At 51.7% G+C, this 21,898-nt stretch overlaps 1 protein-coding gene and 2 gene segments (V, D, J or C); all 3 read right to left on the bottom strand.

Moving 5' to 3' along the window:
- Nucleotides 1-21,898, bottom strand: part of LOC136170775 (T cell receptor beta constant 1-like) — a 73,375-nt gene that overhangs the window by 18,206 nt on the left and 33,271 nt on the right.
- Nucleotides 1,460-8,799, bottom strand: LOC136170773 (T cell receptor beta constant 1-like). The segment is given in 5 exon segments: nt 1,460-1,625; nt 1,941-2,047; nt 2,204-2,221; nt 2,896-3,285; nt 8,123-8,799. Coding segments are annotated over 5 exon segments (861 nt in total).
- PRSS2 (serine protease 2) lies at nt 14,587-18,267 on the bottom strand. Its single transcript, XM_065939254.1, has 5 exons — nt 18,228-18,267; nt 17,108-17,267; nt 15,491-15,744; nt 14,975-15,111; nt 14,587-14,739 (listed from the first exon to the last, which is right to left on the bottom strand). Exons 1-5 carry the CDS (start codon nt 18,265-18,267, stop codon nt 14,587-14,589), a joined length of 744 nt encoding a protein of 247 aa, XP_065795326.1.

Here is a 21,898-nt window from a genome sequence, read left to right as displayed (position 1 = left end):
AATTGGGTCACTGTGGGTGAACTCACTGATTCATTCATTGATTCCAAGATAATTTAATGGAAGCATACACTGAACATGGGGTTCCCTCGTGGCTCAGATGGTCAAGAATCTGCCTGCAATGCAGGAGACCTGGATTCTGTCCCTGGGTCAAGAAGATCCCCTGGGAATGGGAATGGCCACCCTCTCCAGTATTCTTGCCTGGGAAATCCCATAGACAGAGGAGCCTGGCAGTCTGCAGTCCATGGAGTAGCAAAGACTGAGCAACTAACACACACACGCTGAACCAAAGTACTATGCCACATCCCAAGGCTACTGAAATAAAACACAACTTTGCCATTATGGAGTGACCTTCAAGTGGGGGTGTCAGACAAGAAAAGGGGTAGCTTCCATCAAGTGTCAGTGGTAGGAAGGAGGTGGGCACAGGGCATTGTGGTAGCAAAATGCATGGTGCATTTCATCCAACATCATGGGGGTGGTGTAAGAGGCATAGAAGCTTCTTATAGGAGAAGATATCACTGGTAAATCTTCAGGGATCAGTAGGAGCTTACATATTTGTCATTCCAGGTAGAGGAGTGCAAGATGATCTGCAAGCCAGTGGCTCATGGGGTTCAGGGTGACAGGAGTGAGGGTGAGTGTAGACAAAGAGACGAAGGACAGTGGTGGTTCTTTTATGCCGTTTTGAGGGCTTTGGGTTAAGTCACCATGGTGACTGTGTGACAATATAGAGCTTTGGAAGGATTTCTAGAAGTAGCAAGAGGGCTGATCCTTGGTTTTAGGGAACTTTATTTTCCATCCTCCGAGGACTCATCAGGGGACATTTTCACATCTACTTAATTCACTTGAGTGAAACTGATAACTGGCTTTATAACTTAAATTAGAAGACACATTTGCTACTGAAAACAGAGTCCCAAGCCAGTGGCTTTTCTTCTGTCCTGGAAACACTCCTTGGTGGTGAAGGCAGCTGAGTTGTGAGTGCCCTCAGGGAAACTGCATACGTGACACAAGTGGCTTTGGGCTTTGTTGGTTGTGAGGTCATGACCACTTGGCAGGTAGACACACCTGTGCAGGTCAGCTCTACCTCAGAGCACCTTTGATTAAGTAGGACAGAAAATTGCAGAGTTAACATCAGCATTCTTCTAGACTGCTCCAGAGTAAGCCTCTCCCTTCACCAGTCGCCCCCTTTCACATGTTCCTTCCTTTCACTGCTTCCTGACAAGAAGGAGCAGTGCCCATCACAGGCTGGGCCCCTCACACCTCCTACCTGAAAGGACTGTACTTTCCTTGAATATCTCTTGTTTATACCCTGACTGGAGTCACATGGGACTTCAGAGATGGATGGAAGAGGTGAGGAGACACTCATAAGGCAGAGTGAAACACAACAGGCCATTTTTATTGTTCAGCAAGTTCAGTCCCCCTAGGGTCTCCCCTGGGTTAGGGAGATCCTGGTCCTGAGAGTCTGGGGCACCCACACATGGGAGTGGATGCTGGGCTGAGTCCAGAGACGAGGGCAGCTCTTCAGAAGCGCTGGGTAGGAACAGGAAAAGCAGAGGTCACATCAGGGCAGCAACAGGCTGGAAGCTGCTGGCTCCACTGCTAAGCTGGCTTCAGGAATCTTTTCTCTTGACCTGAGGAAGGGAAGGTGTGAGGGTCACAAGGAGCTGGGGACCGAGAGGAGGCAGGGTGTCCCTCTGACAAGACAAACAGCAGGTCTCCTCCCAACACCCCCCCACTGGGTTTCCTGGTGACCCGTCTCTCCTCCCCGGGACGGCTCTCCCACTGTGATCACACCGGTGCGAGGTGTCCTCTGAGGCATGTGGGGGAGCCCCTTCCTCCGCTCTGCCCACCTCTGGTCCTGGGGGGCCTCTCCGTTCCTAGGGCTGTGTTGCTGCATTTCAAGTGTCACCTCCCACCCGCCTGCCCCATCCCGGCCCCCTCCTCACCATGGCCATCAGCACCAGGGCGCTGACCAGCACAGCGTACAGGGTGGCCTTCCCCAGCAGGATCTCATAGAGGAGGGTGGCAGACAGGACGCCTTGCTGATAGGACGCTGTTGGCAGGAAGGGAGAGCAGGTGGGTACCTGTGAGCTGGTCATCTCTGGCCTCCTTCCCTCGTAGCCCCCACCAGGGTTCATGGGTTCAGCATTCTCTGATTCCAGAGCAAAGATAATAGGAGATGGAGACATAGGAGGAGAAGGCCACTTACCGGAGGTGACACCACAGTCTGCAAGAAAAAAGGGGGAGGGAAACAGATGAGAGACTGCATCTTCTAAAGCAGATTCAAAGCTAAGCCAGTCTTCCTCAGTCCAATAGCTGGCAAGATGCTACATCTTGGCAACAACCACATGAACGAGGGAGTGGATCCTGCCCCAGCTGAGCCTTCCGAGAAGACTCCAGCTTTGGCTGACATCTGATTGTAGCATCTTGAAATAAACGAGCCAGCTAAGCTATGCCCAGATTCCTGATACATTAAAACCAAGCAATAATAAATATGTGGTATTTTGAGATGCTTAAAACCAAACAAATAGATGAAGAAGACCTACTAAGTTAGCGTTTAGTCAGCACCGGCCCCCAGGCTCAGATCAGCCTCTGATCAGAGTCCCAGCACTGCTTGTACCAATGTGGCCCCAGCACCCTCAGAGTCATGGGAGGAGGCAGCACTGAAGGGGATGGGGACCCACCCCTGAGACCCTGAGCTGTGCAGGCGGGCAGGGAGGGGACCCACCAGCACCGCTGAGTTGGGAGGAGGATCTGGACCTGGGGGAGGACTCAGCCCGAGGAGGTGCCCTGTCCACCCTCTTGGTGGGCTCCCCCGACCCCTCACTCTGTGTCCAGCCTTCCCGCTCCTCTCCCTGGATCTCTCCTCTGTTGGCTCTGACTCCCCGCCGGCCGGCTCACCTGCTCTGCCCCAGGCCTCGGCGCTAATGTTCTGGGTGATGGGCTTGGCCCTGTCCTCCTGCTCCCACTCGTCCTCGTCCGTGAGCCCGTGGAACTGGACTTGGCAGCGGAAGTGGTTGCGGGGGTTGTGCCAGAAGGCGGCGGTCACTCTCAGCCGGCTGCTCAGACAGTATCTGGAGTCCTCCCGTGTGGGGTCCTCCTTGTAGGGCTCAGGGTCCGTGCTGACCCCAGTGGTGACCTGCTTCCTGTTCACCCACCAGGTCAGCTCCACGTGGTCGGGGTAGAAGCCCGTGGCCAGGCACACGAGCGTGGCCTTCTGGGTCCGGGCGATCTCTGCCTCCGAGGGTTCGAACACAGCCACCTTGGGCGGGTGCACCCGGCTCAGATCGTCTGGAAGGACAGGGGTGGGGGCCAGGACTGGCCTGAGAGCTGGCTGGGCGTAGGGGCTGTGTGTGTGTGAATTGAAGGGAGCAAGGAAAGTGGCCACAGCATCATCATAAAATTATGTAGCAGGAGGTCCTGTTTGTCTAGGGGTCACCATCCCAATCTTCTGCCATTAGTCACCCTCAACTTTGCCCCTTCTTTCTTGGTTACCCCATGGATACACACTACTGCCTGCCTCCTGCCTCTCCCTAACGTGGCATCATATCCTGAGTTTCTTAGCTTTGTTTGAAATGTCTTATTCTTGCAGTCATGTGGGATGATCCATGAAGTGAGTATATCTGTTTACTTCCTAGTTTGAATCCCTCTTTGGTGCCTGACTATCTAATTTTCAGACCTGGAAGTAATTATAGGAGAGCTGAATAAGTCTGGATTTTGAGGCAGAAGATTCCTCCAAACAACATGACCTGGAGACCAGACTGACTGTGTCTAATAATTATTTTTCTGTTTTTGCAGGGTATATGTGTTTACATGTTTGAGCGATAACACATATTAATTAGAATTAGCCATTCTTCCCTGGGATTTCCTAGGTGGCTCAGTGGTAAAGAGCTTGCCTGCCAACTCAGAAGACATAAGAGATGTGAATTGATTCTTGAGTGAGGAAGATCCCCTGCAGGAGGAAATGGCGACCCACTCCAGTATTCTTGCCTGCAGAGTCTCATGGATAGAGGAGCCTGGCAGGCTACAGTCCATAGGGTTACATAGAGTCAGACACGACTGAAGTGACTTAGCATGCATACATTTTCTTCCCTAGAAAAGATACTTTTCTCATTGTAGCTAACATGCTTTTCTCTATATTATACTGACCCCACCTTTTGTTTTGATTTTACATGTAACCTGCTTTGTGAAGCCTATGTGCCTTTGGCTATTATCCTATCTGATGTTTCAAACTGACTCCTACACGGGCGCTGGAGTGTGTGGGAGCTTGCCCAGGATGGCTGGAACCCCACAAAAGAAACTGTTCTGAGGTTGAACCCTATCTTATTTCTTATTTCCAAACCTCCCTACCGACTTTGGAATCCTAGTTCCAGTCATGCATTATATTCAAAGCAGCAAAAGCGTTGAAATGAACAAACCCCAAAGCCCGAAGGCCAGTTCATCAGAGGGTTCCAGGCCCTTTCACATGCCTGACAGATGGGAGAGAATTTCTGAAATTGTTGGAAGGCAGGCCCTCGTGCGAGGACGTGGAGGGTTAAAGTAAAACCAAAAAACACATCTACCTTTCAAGCACCCTCTGTGTTGCCAAAATGCACTGAGACCTCTGTTTAACTCTGTTCTGAGAGCGAGTTTGTGGAGTAGTAATGTGGCAAACCCAGATGTCTCCACTTTATCCAAGTTCAGGGAATGATTCTATTGAGAAAATTGAGCCCCGGTTTGGAAAAAGACAGTCTGTGACACAGTGAGGATAAACAGGAATGAAAGAGATGGCTGCATCCTCTGAGTCCTCTACAAAGGCTTTGCACATGATTTGTTGTTCAGTCATGTCCGACTCTTTGTGACCCCACAGACTGCAGCATGCCAGGCTTCCCTGTCCTTCGCTCTCTCCCAGAGTTTGCTCAGACTGATGTCCATTGAGTCAGTCAGTGATGCCATCTGACCATCTCATCCTCCGTCATCCCCTTCTCCTCCTGCCATAAGGATTTATTCCCTTACAATTTCAGAACTCCAAGAGACCACCGTTATCATCTCTGTTTTATATTTACATCTCAGAGGGCCCGAGGCAGTTTAGGTCACTTTGCACATTGCCCGAGAGCCCCTCTTCCCCCAGAACTCACGCATTTTGAATCCCGATGATCTGTACTCTCCAATTTCCATCTCGCTCCCTGGCACGTGCTCCCATCTGCAGGGCAAAGCCTGCCCCAGCTGACCGGTCTGGTGGGAGCTCAGTGGGCCATTCCTCCAGCCATGTCTACAACTCCAGCCCAGATCCACCTCACCTTTGCCCTGCTCCTGCCTCCTGCCCGCTTCTTCCTGAGGCTGGTGATGGTGTGTTAGTATTTACTCACGAGCCACTGACTCCATCATCTCAGCGCAGATCCTGACGTTTGACCCAACGGGGCCTCCAACCTATTTCTCTTCCTTCTACCTTGCCTCTTGCGAAAAGCGTGCAAGTTTCCAGTTGTAACAGCTTGTTCAGGCTTACCTTCTCTGACCCCCCACCAAGCGCAGTGCTCCCCATGGACACTCCTGCAAGCTCAAGTGATGCTGTGACCTGGACCTCTGCCCTCGGGGATCAGGAGCCCCCCTCAGACCAACTCAGTCTCCCCAAGCTGCTCCCCCACCGCCTCCTGGTCTCTTAAACCAGCTCAGGCCGACGCACGTGGCTCTTGGAGACTGGTGGGGCCAGAGAAAGGATGAAGGACAGACAAGGATAGACAAACGACAGGGTTCTGAGCTGGAGGGAGGTGCTGGGGGTAGGTTTTAACATAGAAGACAGAGCTCTTTGCCAAAAGGGGGTCGACAGTGCAGGATCAGAGTTAGAATGGAGGTGGGAATGGAGACGATCAGATAGGAAAGGGAAAGAAAAACAGCACATCCACCAAGACAGGAGCGACGAGAGGCGACCCGGAGGACGAGAAGAAAGTGAGACAAGGCTGGAGACAGGCACAGCTCCTCAGAGCCCTGGGCCGGGGAGCCGCGTCAGACACAGTGCCGCAAGCTGGAGGTGCTCCCTCGGGAGGGAAAGGTGCGTCTGACCCCCACGCCCTTGCACCCCACTTCCCGCCCGATACCTGTCACGGTGAGCCTGGTGCCGATCCCAAAGTGGAGGGGCGAATTATAGGCCCACAGCTGCAGGTGACTGTGGCAAAACCCCCGGAAACCTCAGGCAGGGCAAAAGTCTTAGCTCCTCGAGAGCGGGAATGGCCATTTTTCTTCCTGCCTGGGTTCATGGCGCTGGACCAAAGGGATGCCACTAGAAGAAAGGCCTAGGCACACTCAACGGGGGAAAGAGAAAGAAACTTAGGAGGAGCCGATCCACGCAAGTAAGAAGGAGGGGTGAGCTTAGAAGAGTGAGGAGGCAGCTTGTGGGTGGAAGACTCAGAGGGGAAACAGAGGCATCAACCAAGCTGCCTCTAAAGCAAGGACAGGGGGCTTCCCTGGTGATCCAGGGGCTAAGAGTCCGCCTGACATAAGTTTGATCCCTGGTCGGGGAAGATCCCCTATGCTGCGGGGCAACTAAACCCGTGCACCACAGCTGCGGCGCCCAAATGCCTAGAGCTGGGGCTCCACGAGGAGAGACGCCACCGCAATGAGAAGCCCGCGCACCACAGCGAGAGAGTAGCCTCTGCTGTCCGCAGGTAGGGAAAAGCCCGCATAGCAACAAAGACCCAGCACAGCCACGAGTAAATAAAATTAATATTAAAAAATAAATACAGAGATGGCAGCCCCAGCTCCTCGGAAGCCCCACGGGGATCAGAGTTTAGTCGACCCCCTTCCATCAGGGCAGAGAGGAGAGACAGACACTCCGGTCCCAGAGACAGCGACCCTACGTCCCGGGTCCTGAGTCTTACCCAGGACGGCGAGCTGGGTCCCGTGTCCAAAGTGATGCGACCGGTTGCTCCACAGCACAACGCGGGTGTGGCAAACCCCAGAGTGGCTGGTAACTTGGGGCCCTTCCTTCCAGAGACGACCTTCCCCCCAGCACTTCTGGGGTTCCAGCACCTTCTCTGCTCACCCATACCCACAGCCTCCGCTGTGTTCTCAGTCCTGGCCTTCTCTAAGGGGAACTTCTAGAACTCCAACCTCACAGCGCACCGTCCCCAGGGAAGACCTGTACTCACCCAAGACGGAAAGCTTCGTCCCGTTGCCGAAATAGAGCCTATCATTAGTCACACAACCCTAAAGCCTGGTAGGGAAACTCGCCTGCACCTCCCAGCCCTTCCTCCCCCGGTCCACCTGCAGCTTTCCTGTTCCTTTCCTCAGCAGAACTGTGACCCCCGGAGGTGGAGGGGGTTGACATCTGTACAGTGTGTGACTCCCCACCCGCCTCTCCTGTGTCCATCTCCTTTCTGCGTGAGGGAGAAAAATGGCAGGACTGACAACTCCAAGGCCAGAGGTTCTCCCATCTACCATGGCTTTGATGGGCATCCCCCAAGGAGACAGGAGAAGGACAAGGTGACCCCTTTCTAATTGAGATTACTTGCCTCCCGTTAGGGAAACCAGGCTTGGCCAGGCCCGCCCATGAAATTACTGGAGATGGAGGCTGCCCGCCTCATCAAGACAAGAACTCACCAAGACAGGAATTCAGATCTTTCTGATAAACACGTGCTTTAACCTAGGCACCCAAGACAGAGGCTCCATCTGGACTCTGCCCCTCCCTGCAGGCTCCCAGCCCTCCAGTCCTGGCTGGCTTACCTACAACAGCAAGCCTTTTTCCCTCCACCCCCCAAAAGTAGAAGTCTCCAAAGCCAAGCCTCTAGGATTCACTTTAAAACCTCTCCTCCTCTGCTGAGCTCAGCCAGGATTCGGGGAGAGGCTGGGGCGTTCAAAGATCTCTTCCCTCCCAAAGACACCAGCCCCCTTCAAACACCCCACATAGCCTTCCAGAGCTGTCCAGGGCCCCAGGACCCCGGGAGCTGGGTCATCCCTTTCTTCCCACGTTCTCTGGGAGAAGGCGCTCCCTCATGGTACCCACCTGGAGACCCCAGCCTTACCTACAACCGTCAGCTTGGTCCCTGGGCCGAACTGATAGTCATAACACATTAGAACGCAGCCACCCTACAACGCACACCTGGGACCCGCCCTCCCGGCCGAGGGGCCAGGAAAGACCTGGACTGTGTCTTACCTACAACCGCGAGCCTGGTGCCTTTTCCAAAGAAAACCTCAGTGTTCACACAGTGAAGCGGAGCAAGGAGGAAAGCAATTTGAGGCGGGCAGAGCGGACAGGGTCTGGGTTGGTGTCTGGTGGACCTGGGACTAGGAGTCCTCTTCTGTGCTTTGAGGATATTGCACGAAAGAATATTTTTGAATCTTGACTCTTGGGGCCATGGAACATGGGCAGAGTCCATCCACAGGGCCCTGAGCCCCTGTGTTGATTCTTCCTGAGGGTCCATCACAGGGATATGGGCCTGGGGAGGCGGGTAGGGTCCCAGACACCCATGAGCATCCATGGGTGGGTGCTGGCATAGTGCTGACTTCTTGTTTCATAGAGTGGGTCACCTCCCATGAACCTTCCCATTGACCTTGTCCTGAGCAGGGAGCAGCTAGTGAGGGGTGGGATAAAGGGTCTCCCTGAGTCCTTCATCCATGAGGCCACAGAGGCATCTTCTTACATCTGGCCTTTCTGCCTGGAAGCTTCAGCTCTGATCCAGACCTGTCCTGCTCCGTGGTTTTGGCTTGACAGGTAAATGGTGGGGGGAGGTGGAGGCCTTCCGACCCAAGCCACCCTTGGGTCGGTGATCCAGGAGGAGAGTGAAAGTTGATGGGCACTGGGACAGGCAGAAAGGTTTTTGTAAAGGATTCCCATAGGGTTGAATCACCGTGGCCCCGCTGTCCCCACAACGTTACAGCTTTATACAAAAACGGCCCCTCCCATGGGCCCGCCCCTCGGAGAGGGAGTCTGGGAGGAACCACCAGAGCGCTGGCCCTCTGAGGGCATTGGAGGGCGAGGAGGTGACATCAGCAGTCCCGGTGCGTGGTGCGGGGCAGGGGGCGGGTACGGACGAGGCCGGGGGCTCCCTCCTCACCTCGTGCCCTTCTTCAGGACCTTCTCGGATCCTCCGAGCTGTCTGCCTTTGTATCCGCCCCTCTGCAGGCTGTCGTCATAGGAGCAGCCCCTTTCATCCCCGGCCTGCCCCTGACGCCAGGCACCCAGAGATCACACCTTTTATCTGGGAATGGGGTCCCGCAGGACCCAGACTCTGCCCCTTCGGCCTAACTCTGAACCTCCAGGGTGGTCCAGAGAACAGGCCACCACCAAGTACACAGAGGTAGAGATTTTCCAGGGGTAAAGTCATAGCTGAGAGCTGTATTTCTTTTCTTTTTTTGCATTCACTTTAAAATCATTTTTTTTTTAACTGGAGGATAATTGCTTGACAGTGTCATGTTAGTTTCTGCTGAATAGCAACGTGAATCAGCGGTAGCTCAGCTCGGAGCTCTGCGATGACCTTGAGCGGGTGACGGGGCTGGTGGGAGAGCTGTATTTCTAACCAGGGTGAGGTGAGGGGGGAGCCACATGTGTCGTAACCTGCCTCACTTCTCATCGAGGACTTCAGACATCAGGGTTCAGTAAAGGGCTTTTGCAGAAACTGAGGCGGAGAACGGGGTGGATACAGCCTCGGGAACGTTTAAATACAATCTCCTGGTCATGTGATCAAAGTCAAGGCCCCTTCTCCCTCTTTTCCCTAAAGGGTAGAAACATTTTAAACTTTTGCCAGATATTTGATTTTCCCTGCAGAAGATGACCTTGAAATTGAAACTCCAGTTGAGTAGTCATGATCTCATTTCACTAGATGGCGCTTCCTTTTGTGGCCTTTCAGACTATGACTCAATGTCTAGAAGAAAAAAAGACAAACTTGACCACATAATGATAACACACTGGCAGGGGGAACATACAGAGAATCAAAGATAAAAGACAGTATGGGGAAAGCATTAGCAATTCTTATCATGAGGGCTGATCTCATGGTGATGAACTTCTAGAAATCAATAAGAAAAGAATCCAGCAGTGCATTAAAAATGAGAAGGTTCAGAAGAAAAGATCCAAATGGTGCTTAACCATAGGGAAAAAAAAAGTCTTGAAATGATAAATACAAACTAAAAAGGCAATGAAATGTCAGTTTTCACCAATTTGATGATGTGAATAGTGGAAGACCATTCTATCAACGGGCTTCCCAGGTGGCGCTAGTGGTAAAAGAACCCTCCTGCCAATGAAGGGATCCTTGGATCCCTGGGTCGGATCCCCCGGAGGAGGGCATGCCAACCCACTCCAGCATTCTCGCCTGGAGAATCCCAAGGGCAAGGAGCCTGGTGGGCCTGTAGTCTATAGGGTCACAAGGAGTTGGACATGACTGAAGCAACTTAGCACTCTCTGGCATGCTAAATAATACAACTCTTAATGGGAGCAATTTGTAACTATCTATAAATATTATGACATGACTTAGTGACTAATACCACCGCCACCATAAAATACAAATATTCTTATTTTGTCACCCAGAAATTCCACCTTTGGGAGTTTATCCTGTAATTACTTTTGCATACAAATAAAAACACATGTGTAAAATATTTGCATCATTTGGAATAGCAAATGATTGGGAAAAACTCAACTACCCATCAGTAAAGGACTGGGTAAATAAATTGTGACACATTCAGAAAACAGAATATTATTCTATACTAAAAATGAATGAAAATGCTTTATACTGCTACGGAAAGCTTTCTAATATATACTGTTAACTGGATTAAAAATAAGCGGTAGAATAAAGTTTCTATATGCAAACTTTGTCTAACAAAGGAGGAAAATAGGAATTGTACTTCTATGTGTTTGATGCTACATGAAGAAATACTGGAAGTTTACAAAAGAGATGGGCAAAAGCGATTTGTTAAGAATAAATGGAGGAGACAGAAACAGAGTGTAAGTAAAATTGACATTTCTCAATGTCAACTTTATAGTGTTGATTTTTGAGCCATAGATAGCGATTTTATTTTAAATGGGTAATAGAGATATTGTCTATTTTATGTTAAAGTAAAATGATAAAATTTTAAAATAAAAGCAACAAAATACTACTTTAAGTGATATTTTGAAATCTATAGCTGTAAAAAAAATACTTTTTTTCATTTACAAAGTCATTTTTTTCAAAGAAGAACAGTTTATATAAGAAGCTGTTTCATGGTACTGAATTTGCTGAATGAGTCTCCAGTCACCTAGGAGCCTGGTGAAAAACACATATTTCTGAGTAATCCCCAGGATGTTCAGAGTTCCAAGTCTCTAGGTTTATTAATTTGTATTTAAACAAACAATTAGGCACAAAATTGCCCTGGGTATTTACCCTTCAGTAATTTACTCCCTAAGTTAGAGTTTCCTTTTGACCTGGGGACTCTCACGCCAACTTGAGCTTACAAAGAATACCACCCTGCCTTGGTTCCACAACCACCTTTTGTTCTCATGGGGATTTTGTTAGTAGCTCAAATGCCCACGAAGCTTTTTGTTTGGTGAAAGCAGTTTAGACAGGTCAGGCAGGTGCCACGTGAAGCCTTTCTTCATCTTTAACAGCAGGGGGCAGCCTTTCCTCATTTTTTGTTGGACTTAACCCGCTGCATTCAGCGTGGCCACTTGAGGGGGCAAGAAGAATGTCATAGTGCTCAGGGGACCCAGGGCAAAGCTTGCTGGTTACCTGTGTGCCCTTCTCAAGGTGGGTGTTGGGAGGTAGGGAGGTGGCCCGCAAATAATATCTATGTGTAACTTTTTAAACCTTTTAAGCACGTGAATTGATTCTTTTTAACCCAAACTTCGTCCCCTAATTTCCCAGATGTAACTGACGTCTGAAGAGGTTAAAGGGTCCCCCAAAGTGGCAGGAGACAAGGAGCAAGGGCGGGAACCAGCACTCCGACCTCCTCATTCACGATCCTGGACTCTCACCGGTGCTGCTCCCGAGCTCTGACGCCCTGCTCCTCGGGCAGTCTCCCCTCCAGGAGCCAGACTGAGGGCTCCCTCCCACACCCTCTGTTTAGAACCTTGGGCAAGTTACTGGATTGTTAAAACACTCCAGTCTCCTTAACTGCCTGCAATGAAGGAGACTCGGGTTCCCTGGGTTGGGAAGATCCCTTTGAGAAGGGAATGGCTACCCACCCCTGTATTCCTGCCTGGAGAATTCCAGGGACAGAGGAGCCTGGCGGGCTACCGTCTATGAGGTCACAAAGAGTCAGACACGACTGAGCAACACTCCTTAACTTAAAATGGGAATGATGATGATAAAATAAGACCTACCTTATGGAGCTCTTGTGAGACATAAATAATACACCTAAAGGTTTACTGGATTTCCCAGGTGATGACAATGGTAAAGAACCTGCCTGCCCATGCAGAAACGTTAAGAAGCATGGGTTTGATCCCTGGGTTGGGAAGATCCCCTGGAGGAGGGCATGGCAACCCACTCCAGTATTCTTGCCTGGAGAATCCCATGGACAGAGGAGCCTGGCAGGCTATAATCCATGGGATTGCAAAGAGTTGGACACGACGAAGTGAGTTAGCATGCACACATGCAAAAAGGTTTGTCATATGCCTGCATATAGTTAGTAAAGGTGTTGGTGACTGCTGTTTTCACAGACAGTACTGGTCTAGGGTCTCTCGTTCCAATTTTAGTATATGTGCTGCCGAAGTGAGCACTGGTCTAGGGTCTCTCTACCACATTGGTTCTCAAGCTCTGACATCCATCAGGATGTCTTGGAAGTCTTGTTAAAAGCAAGCTCCTGGGCTCCATCTAAGAATTTCTACTCAGTAGGTTTGGGGTGGAGCCTAAGAATTTGTGTTTCTCCTAAATTCCCAGGCAATTCTGGTCCTGCTGGTCCAGGGATCACACTTTGAGAACTGTTCTTCTGGAAGACCTTTTCTTCTAGCTCATACTTCATTCATTCAACCCCTGGCTGCCTATTATATCTCAGCTGTTGTTTAGTCAGTAGACATACCAGGATGAGTAAGACAAGCCATCTTCTATAAGAAGCTCATGGTTGAAGGCCACAGTAGGCACATCTATATATACTAAGCAGCATGAGCAGAACTGTGATAGAAGTAAGTGTGGAAGAGAATGAGGACTCCTTACTCAGACCAGAGGGTCAGGGAGCCAGTGCAGGGGTGTGGGGAAGAGAATGGGGAGCAGGAAGAGTCAAGGACTTTTTTGAAGAGGGTGAACAGGTGGGTGGACAGGGCATCATGCCAAATGGACTGGTAGTGTTCAGAACTGGAGGTCAGAGGTGCATGGCTTGTTGGAAGAACCGCCAGCACTTCTGAGCCCTGGGGCACTGCAGGGGAAGGGAGGGGTGAGGTAACCCAGGCTGGAGACACAGGCAGAGCGAAAGCAGGAAGAACCATGCATCTCTGGGATGAGGAGCTTGGCTTGTACTTCAAAAGCTGTCGGGCATCAGGAAAGGTATTAACCAGAAAGCAAACAACACATAGGACCCCTCTGAGCACAGGCTTAGAAGACTGCAGGAGATAAGTGCCCCTCAGGAAGTGCTGCAAGGCAGGGGACGAGCTGGAGAGATGTTGAGGAGCAGGACTGTGGACCGCAGCAGGAAGGCCCATGAGGTGGGAGGGAGGAAGCAGGGGTGGGGCCTGGGGGCCAGGCAAATAGAGCCCAACTCCAGATCTGTCCTTTGCTGGACGAGGGACGTGGGTGAACTGACAACCTTGTCTGAACCTCTGTTTCCTTGTCTGTATCTCCGGAATAATAAACACTGCAGAGGTAGAGGGAACTAAATGTGAAAGTGCCTATCAAGGACTCAGGAGGGTGTTCGTATCATCACGTGGGAAGAACAGAAGGCAGATTTCTCAGGAATGGGAGGGAGAGAGACCCAGGGAGCTCTCATCTCCCTCAGGCACATGAGCTGGTCCTGGGAAAACAGGAGCCAGCAGGGCCTCCTGCTTCCAGGAGGGAACATATGCTGGGGACACGGAGCGGACTCAGAAAAGGCCAAGGTGATTGGTAGGTGCTTCCCTAGGCATGGGGACCAGTGAGAGGAGGTGTGAGATCTTACAGACCATTCCCAACACATGTGCACATGTGAGCATCCATGCGCACACATCAGTCCCGCACTCATGACCAAAGACAAACCAAGGCCAATGCAGCCTTCTGGAATGAAGTTACTCCAGGAACCCCTCTCCCTGATGATATTTTCTGCCTTCCTTCTCTTTACATGTGAGTTTCCCTGGTGGCTCAGATGGGAAAGAATCTGCCTGCAATGCAGGAGACCTGGCTTCAATCCCTGGGTTGGGAAGATCCCCTGGAGAAGGAAATGGCTACCCACTCCAGTAATCTCGCCTGGAAAATCCCATGGACAGAGAAACCTGGTGGGTTACAGCCCACGGGATCCCAAAGAGTTGGACACGACTGAGCGACTTTCACTTTGCTGTTACACCAGTGTGCCCTGGAACACATTGGGGAAGTGGGGTGCTCCGCTCATCTGTAAGGGGTATCGCCCTGTCTGAGCCCCGGTGGGAGCACGTTTCCCAGAGTAGGGGTGGGGGTTGAGGAAGCAGGCGCACAGCTGGGCAGGGGGAGCACAGTCACTTTATTAGCATAATGATGGCTGAGGGGCGGGGCTTCAGCTGTTGGCGGCAATGGTCTCCTGAATCCAGCTCACGTAGTTGCAGACCTTGGTGTAGACCCCAGGCTTGCCCTTCTGGGCGCAGCCGTAGCCCCAGGACACAATGCCCTGGAGCTGTCCGCTGCAGGCCACGGGGCCGCCGGAGTCACCCTGGGGAGGGAGTGATGAGATAAGCTTTATAAAGAGAGGAGGCAATGGAATGGGAGCACACAGTCTGAACCTCACAAGACCCTGTTCCCCTTGGCTCTGGGCCCCACGCCCTTCTCACTGTGAAGAGAGGCCACAGCTGAGCCTCCCTCGTTTCTCCAGGGGACCACCAGCCCACGATCCTGGGCATTCACATCCTGCCCCCAGCGAGGCTGCCACCTCTGGGCAGGCATCTTACCTGGCAGGAATCCTTGCCTCCCTCCAGGAAGCCAGCGCAGACCATGTTGCTGGTGATCTGTCCAGGGTACGCGGCTTCACACTCGGCGTGACTCAGCAGCGGGGCTTCCAGGCATTGCAGCAGTTCCGGGTAGTTGACTTTGAGGGACAGGAAGAGATCAAGAAAAGGAAAATGTGGGTTAGGATGGGAAGGGGGATGGTAACCCAGGGCTGAGCCCTGAGGGCAACCGGGAGAGGCCCCTTATGAAAATTGAGTTTCAATTCCCGGCAGGCTCACTGCGGACCCCTCTCTAAAGGTGCTGAGAGCTGGGGCCGCGTCTGTCCTGCCTTTTGATTCTCGGGCTCAGGTCCGGGACACTTGCCCCTCTCTGGTACCCAGCACACAGTCCTGCATGTGTAGTAGGTACTCGATGGGAATTTGTAGGCTGGAAGCAAAGACTGGAGCCGAGCTCAGGCGATGCTCGGTTCTGGGCAGTGTGGGTAGGTCAGGGGGTGAAGACGTGAGGGCCCCACTCACCGCCGCTGCTCAGGGTGTTGCCCCAGCCGGAGATGAGGCACTCGGTGCCTGCGGGTGCACAGGCGCTGGGCAGAGCCAAGGTGGACACCCGGGCATTGATGACCGCAGGCGTGGAGAGTTTGATCAGCAGGATGTCATTGTCCAGAGTCCAGCTGCTGTACTTGGGGTGGCGGATGATCTTGGACGCGTCGATGAACTGTTCACCACCTTCCACGACATCGATGTTGTACTCTCCCAGCCTCACCTGGATGCGGCTGTTGAGGGCAAGCACAGTAAAGAACTTTTTGTCCACAGGCCCACATTTCCCAGAGGTTTTCCCTGCTCACAGGTGGGAGTGTAGGAATGTCAAGGGCTGTAGAGGGGTGGTAGGTCAGTGCAGGTGTGAGACCAACAACCTCCGTGCTTCAGAGGGCCTGGTGGTAGAGAAGCGATGCGGTGAAGGGGTCCAGCTAGGGACCATCTGCTTTTCCAGCCGCCTTTTCCACACCCCTCATGCATTCAGTGCCCAGTGCCCTGGACGCAAATGCACCATTTTAAGTTCCCCAGACATCCTTCAACCTCCGCCACCTTGCAAACTACATGCAGTCATTTCTACTGCCTCCCTTCTTGATCTGGTCAGGGCCACCATCCTGTGTGATCTGATTTGTCTGTCTGTCTGTCCATCCTGTCTTTCATTCATGTCCAACTCTTTGTGATTTCATGGACTGTAGCCTGCCAGGCTTCTCTGTCCATGGGATCCTCCAGGCAAGAATACTTGAGTGGGTTGCCATGCCTTCCTCCAGGAGATCTTCCCCACCCAGGGATCAAACCTGCATCTTTTACGTCTCCTGCCCTGGCAGGTGGGTTCTTTACCACTATCGCCATCTGTGATCTAATACAGCACTTCTCAAACAACAGCCACAGGACCTGCACCATCAGTCACCTGGGAACGCATTAGCAACACAGATTCTCTCTTCTGCCCAGACCTAATGCATCTGAAACCCTTGGGGTGGGACCCAGCAACACGTGTTGTAACAGGCCCTCCAGGTGATTATTACGTGCATTCAGGTTGGAGAACCCTTGCTTTTGGCAGTGATTCTCAGCTCTGCCCAGGAGTGTAGAATTGCCAGAAGCAGAGAGCATTCACCAATATTCAGACTCGTCCTAAAAATTCTGAGCTAAATGGGAACTAGGGATCATATTTTTTTTAAAAAACATATCTTACAAGGTTTTAACATGTAGCCAATTGGCAAGGGTTATTTGTGTGAGGTCTATGCCAGCTTTTCCCACTGGCTATTCCCACCTTCAAAATAGCTTGTGCCTACTTTTTATGGGACTTTCCAGGTGGCACCAGTGGTAAAGAACTGGTGCAAGCCAAAGCATAAGACCCGGGTTCGATCCCTGGGTCGGGAAGATCCCCTGGAGGGGGGCATAGCAACCCACTCCAGTATTCTTGCCTGGAGAATCCCATGGACAGAGGAGCCTGGCGAGTGCCCCTCTTCACCCACAGCTCCTGCCGAGTCAGCTGCTGTTGCCCACTTCTTCTCTTCCCCATCATCGTTCTGAGCTCTGGTCAGACCCCAGCTCTTCCAGAGGGCCCTGGGCAGTGGGCTTAGTCGCCAGGGGCCCAGCACTTACTACTGGTAGCAATGAGCCGCGGACACCACCCACTGGTCACTGATGAGGGAGCCGCCGCAGAAGTGGTAGCCAGCGTTCAGGGACACCTGGTAGGGGACGGAATTCTCCGCGCAGGTGTAGCCCCCGACGATCTTGTCATCGTCGTCCGAGGGGAAAGCCACTTGAGTGGAAACAGGGGAGGAGAGGCTGATGCAGCAGGAGGGTGGAGCCCCGAGCCCCGCGGCTGGACTCTGCTAATTAGGATTCCTGACCGAGCACAGGGAGGGGGGAAGGCCACCCTGGCTGGTCTCCCAGCGGGTAGTTCTCCCGAGTCGCTGTGTGTCTGCAGGGCGCAGAGCTAGGGAGCCTGCAGGGGCTCCAGCTCAGACCTCCACCGGGAGCACCAGGGCAAGGACAGTAAACCCACTCAGCATCGGAGAGTCTGAATGTGGTCCTCTCACCCACTGGCTGCTTCTATCCTTTTTATTCATCACCAGTCTACTCCCTGCTGCAGTTTCAGCCCCAGTTTGCCACGATGGGTTGGCCTCACCAGGGAGATGTGGCTGCAAAGCCCTGGCTTTGCTTACCAGCTCCTCCCATAGCTCACACCTGAGCAGGGAGCCCAGGCACCCTTTGCGCAGGATAAAGGTGGTTACGGTTATTGGCCAATAGAACAGTGATTCGCAGCTGTGGCTATACATCCGGGAATCTTAAAACTACTCAGGAAACTTAAAAAGTCAGTGCATGGTTCACACCCCCAGGCCAATAAACAGGACTCCACCGTGAGTCACCTTCCATCTCCCCAGGAGCATCTGAGGCTAGGAACAGCTAGAGTGGAGTTACCTACGGTTGTCACGGCCAAGCCTTAAGGCCTGGCTCATTTCACAGACCAGCTCCACCTGGTTTGCATTTCTCGTCTCTCCCAACAAAGCCCCAAAATGGATGGACGAGAGGGATAGGAGTGGAACCCGGCAGAAGGTGAGAGAAGTGAAGGTTAAAGAGAGTCCCAGAGTGGGAAGGAGGGGTGCTGGCCAGGGAGGGGAGAACACACAGGTAGAACAGGAGAGGCCGGAGGAGTGGTGAAGCGTGTATCTCTGCCAGGAGAGGGGCTAGTGGACCTTAAGCGATGCATGGGACTCACCAGCAGCTCCCACAAAGGCAAGGATCAGCAGGGGATGCATGGTGGAGAAGTGCGCTGGAGTGCCTGGTGGCGAGCCTTTATAACCCCCGAGGAGAGGGAGGGGGTGGAGGGGGACCACCCCTCCCAGTACAAACACACCTGCAGCTTCCCTTGTCCTGGACTCTTGCATCAGTTCTGCTATGTTTGGCCACTCCATGGATTCATGACTTCCGGGTGATAAGGAAACTTATTTTCCAAGGACGCAGAGGAAGATTAGCTGACTCTTAGGAGGATATTCTGGGGTGAGGAACACAGGGAAAGCCAAGACCCCTCTTCCTACAGCTGAGCCTTCTTAAACCGAGTGGATGATGGAGATGAGGAGTAAGGGAAGGCAGAATGACCTGGGACCCTGGGGATCCTCTGACCTCATGGAGATTTACTCAACTTACTTCAAGGAAGGGCTGATATTAGTAGCAAACTTGGCTGCTTGGTATCCTGAAGTCCCATGAAAGGAAAGAAATCTTTACTATGTCATACCTGTAAACAAGAAGACCCTGGTCAAGTCTAAACTATGGTGTCAGAAGGTCAAAGCCCAAGCCTTAGGGAACCAGGACCCCAATACCAAGAAGTGATGAGATGGGAGAGGCAGAGTTTCTTGTGAGTCTGGGCCTTCAAGCTGGCTCTCCTTCCTACCAGGGCTTGAGGGACAGGGTGGGAGGAGGCATTTGGAGGGAGGAGAGGCCAAGGATTAAGTAGGTGTTTACCTGATGCACTGGGGTAACAAGAGACCAGTATCGTATTCCTCCTCTTCCTCACTATCAAGACGCTTGTCTTTCTCATTGCTCAAGCAGCCTTGGGTTCTCTTTAAGCAGCCTCCTGGTCACCCTGGGAGCCTGCACTAACAGTGATGAAAATTGCCCCCACCTGCTAGGAGCTGACAGCCTGAGCCAGAATTATATGTTCCGGATCAGATTTTAGAAAAAAGGTTTGAACAATGGTAAATCTCGGTCCTTACCAGAGAATCAGCAGCAGGTAGAGAAACTGGGGCATGATAAAGGTTGAGAATGTGTGCGCATGTGCTCAGTCGATCCGACTCTGCAGCCTCATAGACTGTAACCCACCAGGCTCCTCTGTCCATGAAATTGAGTGATTAAAAACAACATTGAAGGTGGTGGGATTCTGAAATTTTCTTTCTTTCTTTTTTATGCAGTGAGACTCTTTTCCTGGGCTCAGTGAAGAGTGAATCTTCCTGGAAATGATCTCAATTTGCAACCTGCCATGTCCATCAAGACACACTCTTGTAATTTACTGAGGCACCACTTGGCCAGGAGGTATAGAGATGTAACTAGTGTCTGTGCTGGAACCTAACCTTATGAGCCAGGTCGACAAGCCTTCGCATGAAGAGGCTTCTCCTGCTCACCTCCTCTGAGCTCAGTGTTCCTGATGGGCAGGAGTGGGCAGAGTCTACACAGGTACTCTCGGAAAGGTAGAAATGAGCGAATGCTCTGAGGGTGGTGAACAAAGTCAAAAAGCTCAGAAGTCTGGTGGCAAGACAGGAAGTAGGCTGGAAGGACAGAGTAAATGGAAATAGAGTGAACTGGGAGAAATGGGGTGGGGGGCGGGCTCTTGGGTGGAGAGGGACCCACAGGGTGACTTCTGGTCTGGTGCCTGGCATAGCTGGAAGCCAGCTTCTCCACGACAGGACACCCACTCCGCAGAGCTGCACACCCTCTGACCCCTGATGAGCTCCTCTCTAGGTGGCCATACTGCTGTTTGTGTATAGCGCCCACCAGCTTTTAAAGAGCTTTCACACACACAAGCAGCGGTGGCATGCTGATTTTCCTTTCTGTTGAATTTCAAGCTCCCGTTTTCATCGTGAGGTGTGCAGGACAATATTATTTCCTGTTAGAGAGGTTGAGACCAGGCGTCAGAAAGGATCCATCCTGCCTGAGAGCATAGCCCTAAAACTGGCAGAGCTGACCTCAAGGCCGCCGGAGGACAGGGAAAGTGCTGTGAAGTGTGGGAATCACTGCAGATGGCAGCTCAGGGGTCATGCCAGGGAACAAACTACATCCGGATCCCTCCTGATGCTGGCTTCCTTGGCAGAGAAAGAAGCCTGAATTAATCTGGCACCTGCCCCCGCACCCCAGCCCCACCTTGCTATGGCCTTGGGCCTCTCTGGGCCACGTCAAAGGCAGGTTGTGCTCACCCAGGTTGTGGAGCCTCCATCATAGAGGCTTTTTTTTTTGCAGAAATATCATAAAATATGCTATTTCGTTTTGCCCCCTTGTCGTGGGGCCTTCATAGGAAGCCTGGCTTTAGAGGATGAGAAACGTCACATCTATTTCCTTTCCCAGCCTGCGGGGTGAAGGTGGGGGGCAGAGGGGGCCGGCTCATGTTTTGGGCTACCATTCTGCTCAGATAGAAAGGTAAGAGCCGCACCCCCCCCCCCCCCCCCCCACATCCCTGTTAGAATGACTTGGTTCATTTCTAATGGCCTTACGTTGCCTGAACTCAAATGCTTTCTGTAGAGTTCTTCTCCAGGGCAGTCCACATGGCTTAGCAGATTTTTCTTTCTTCTGAATCCTATTTATTGACTCAGTGGATTAGTTTGCTAGGGCTGCCATAACAAAATAATGGCAGAAATCCATCTTCTGACAGTTTTGGGAGCTGAGAAGTCCATGATCAAGGAAGGTGTTGATAGAAGAAACTTTCATATATTGATTCATGGAGAAGTCATTCTGGCTTATACATGAGTTAACTTGAATTTTATACCAACTAAAACAGCCTATTTGTGGCCTACCAAACATACATTGTAGATCTGCTTTACTTAGTAAAGAAAAGGGCATATTGGACCAGAAGTAAAAGCTGTCTGTGTTAAAAGATAAAGTGCCTCCCTTCCTGGGACACGAGTGCTGGCGCTCCTTCGAGGACAAGACTCCCTTCCCAGGGGCCAGCGCCACACTGACTCACTGAGTTCCTGCTGATCTGCTTTTTCAAACCTGGAGGGAATATATTCCTGACTTGCTTAATGTTCTCTGTTCTGTCAAGACATAAAACTGGGCTGAAAACCCTGCTGCTCTGGAGCAGCTCCTCAGAGTTGTCTTAGAGGCTGCCTTTCGGGTTCTAGTCTTCAGTTTGGCTTAAATAAAATTTGTTTCTATTCCTATCTCAGATCATTTATTATTTTTGTTAACGGTGTCAACAGGGTTGGTTTCTCCAGGGGTCTCTCTCCTTGGGTTGCCGACGGTCATCTTTTCACGGACTTCACATGGCCTTTCCTCTGTGGATATCTCCCCAGTGGCTCTCCTTATATATCCTAATCTCTTCTGATAAGGACAAGGTCAGATTGGCTTAAGGGCCACCCTGATGGCCTCAATTAAATTATTTATTTAAAGATCTTATTACATTCTGAGGGACTGGGGGTTAGGACTACAACATGTGAATTTTGGAGGAACACAGTTCATCCATGCTGCTGTTACTGCTAAGTCACTTCAGTCGTGTCCAACCCTGTGCGACCCCATCCCTGGGATTCTCCAGGCAAGAACACTGGAGTGGGTTGCCATTTCCTTTTCCAATGCATAAAAGTGAAAAGTGAAAGTGAAGTCGCTCAGTCATGTCTGACTCTTTGCGACCCCATGAACTGCAGCCTACCAGGCTTCTCCATCCATGGGATTTTCCAGGCAAGAGTA

The sequence above is a fragment of the Muntiacus reevesi genome, chromosome 6, assembly GCF_963930625.1.
Source record: "Muntiacus reevesi chromosome 6, mMunRee1.1, whole genome shotgun sequence".
Lineage (NCBI taxonomy): Eukaryota > Metazoa > Chordata > Mammalia > Artiodactyla > Cervidae > Muntiacus > Muntiacus reevesi.
This window is presented reverse-complemented; position numbering and strand designations above follow the sequence as displayed.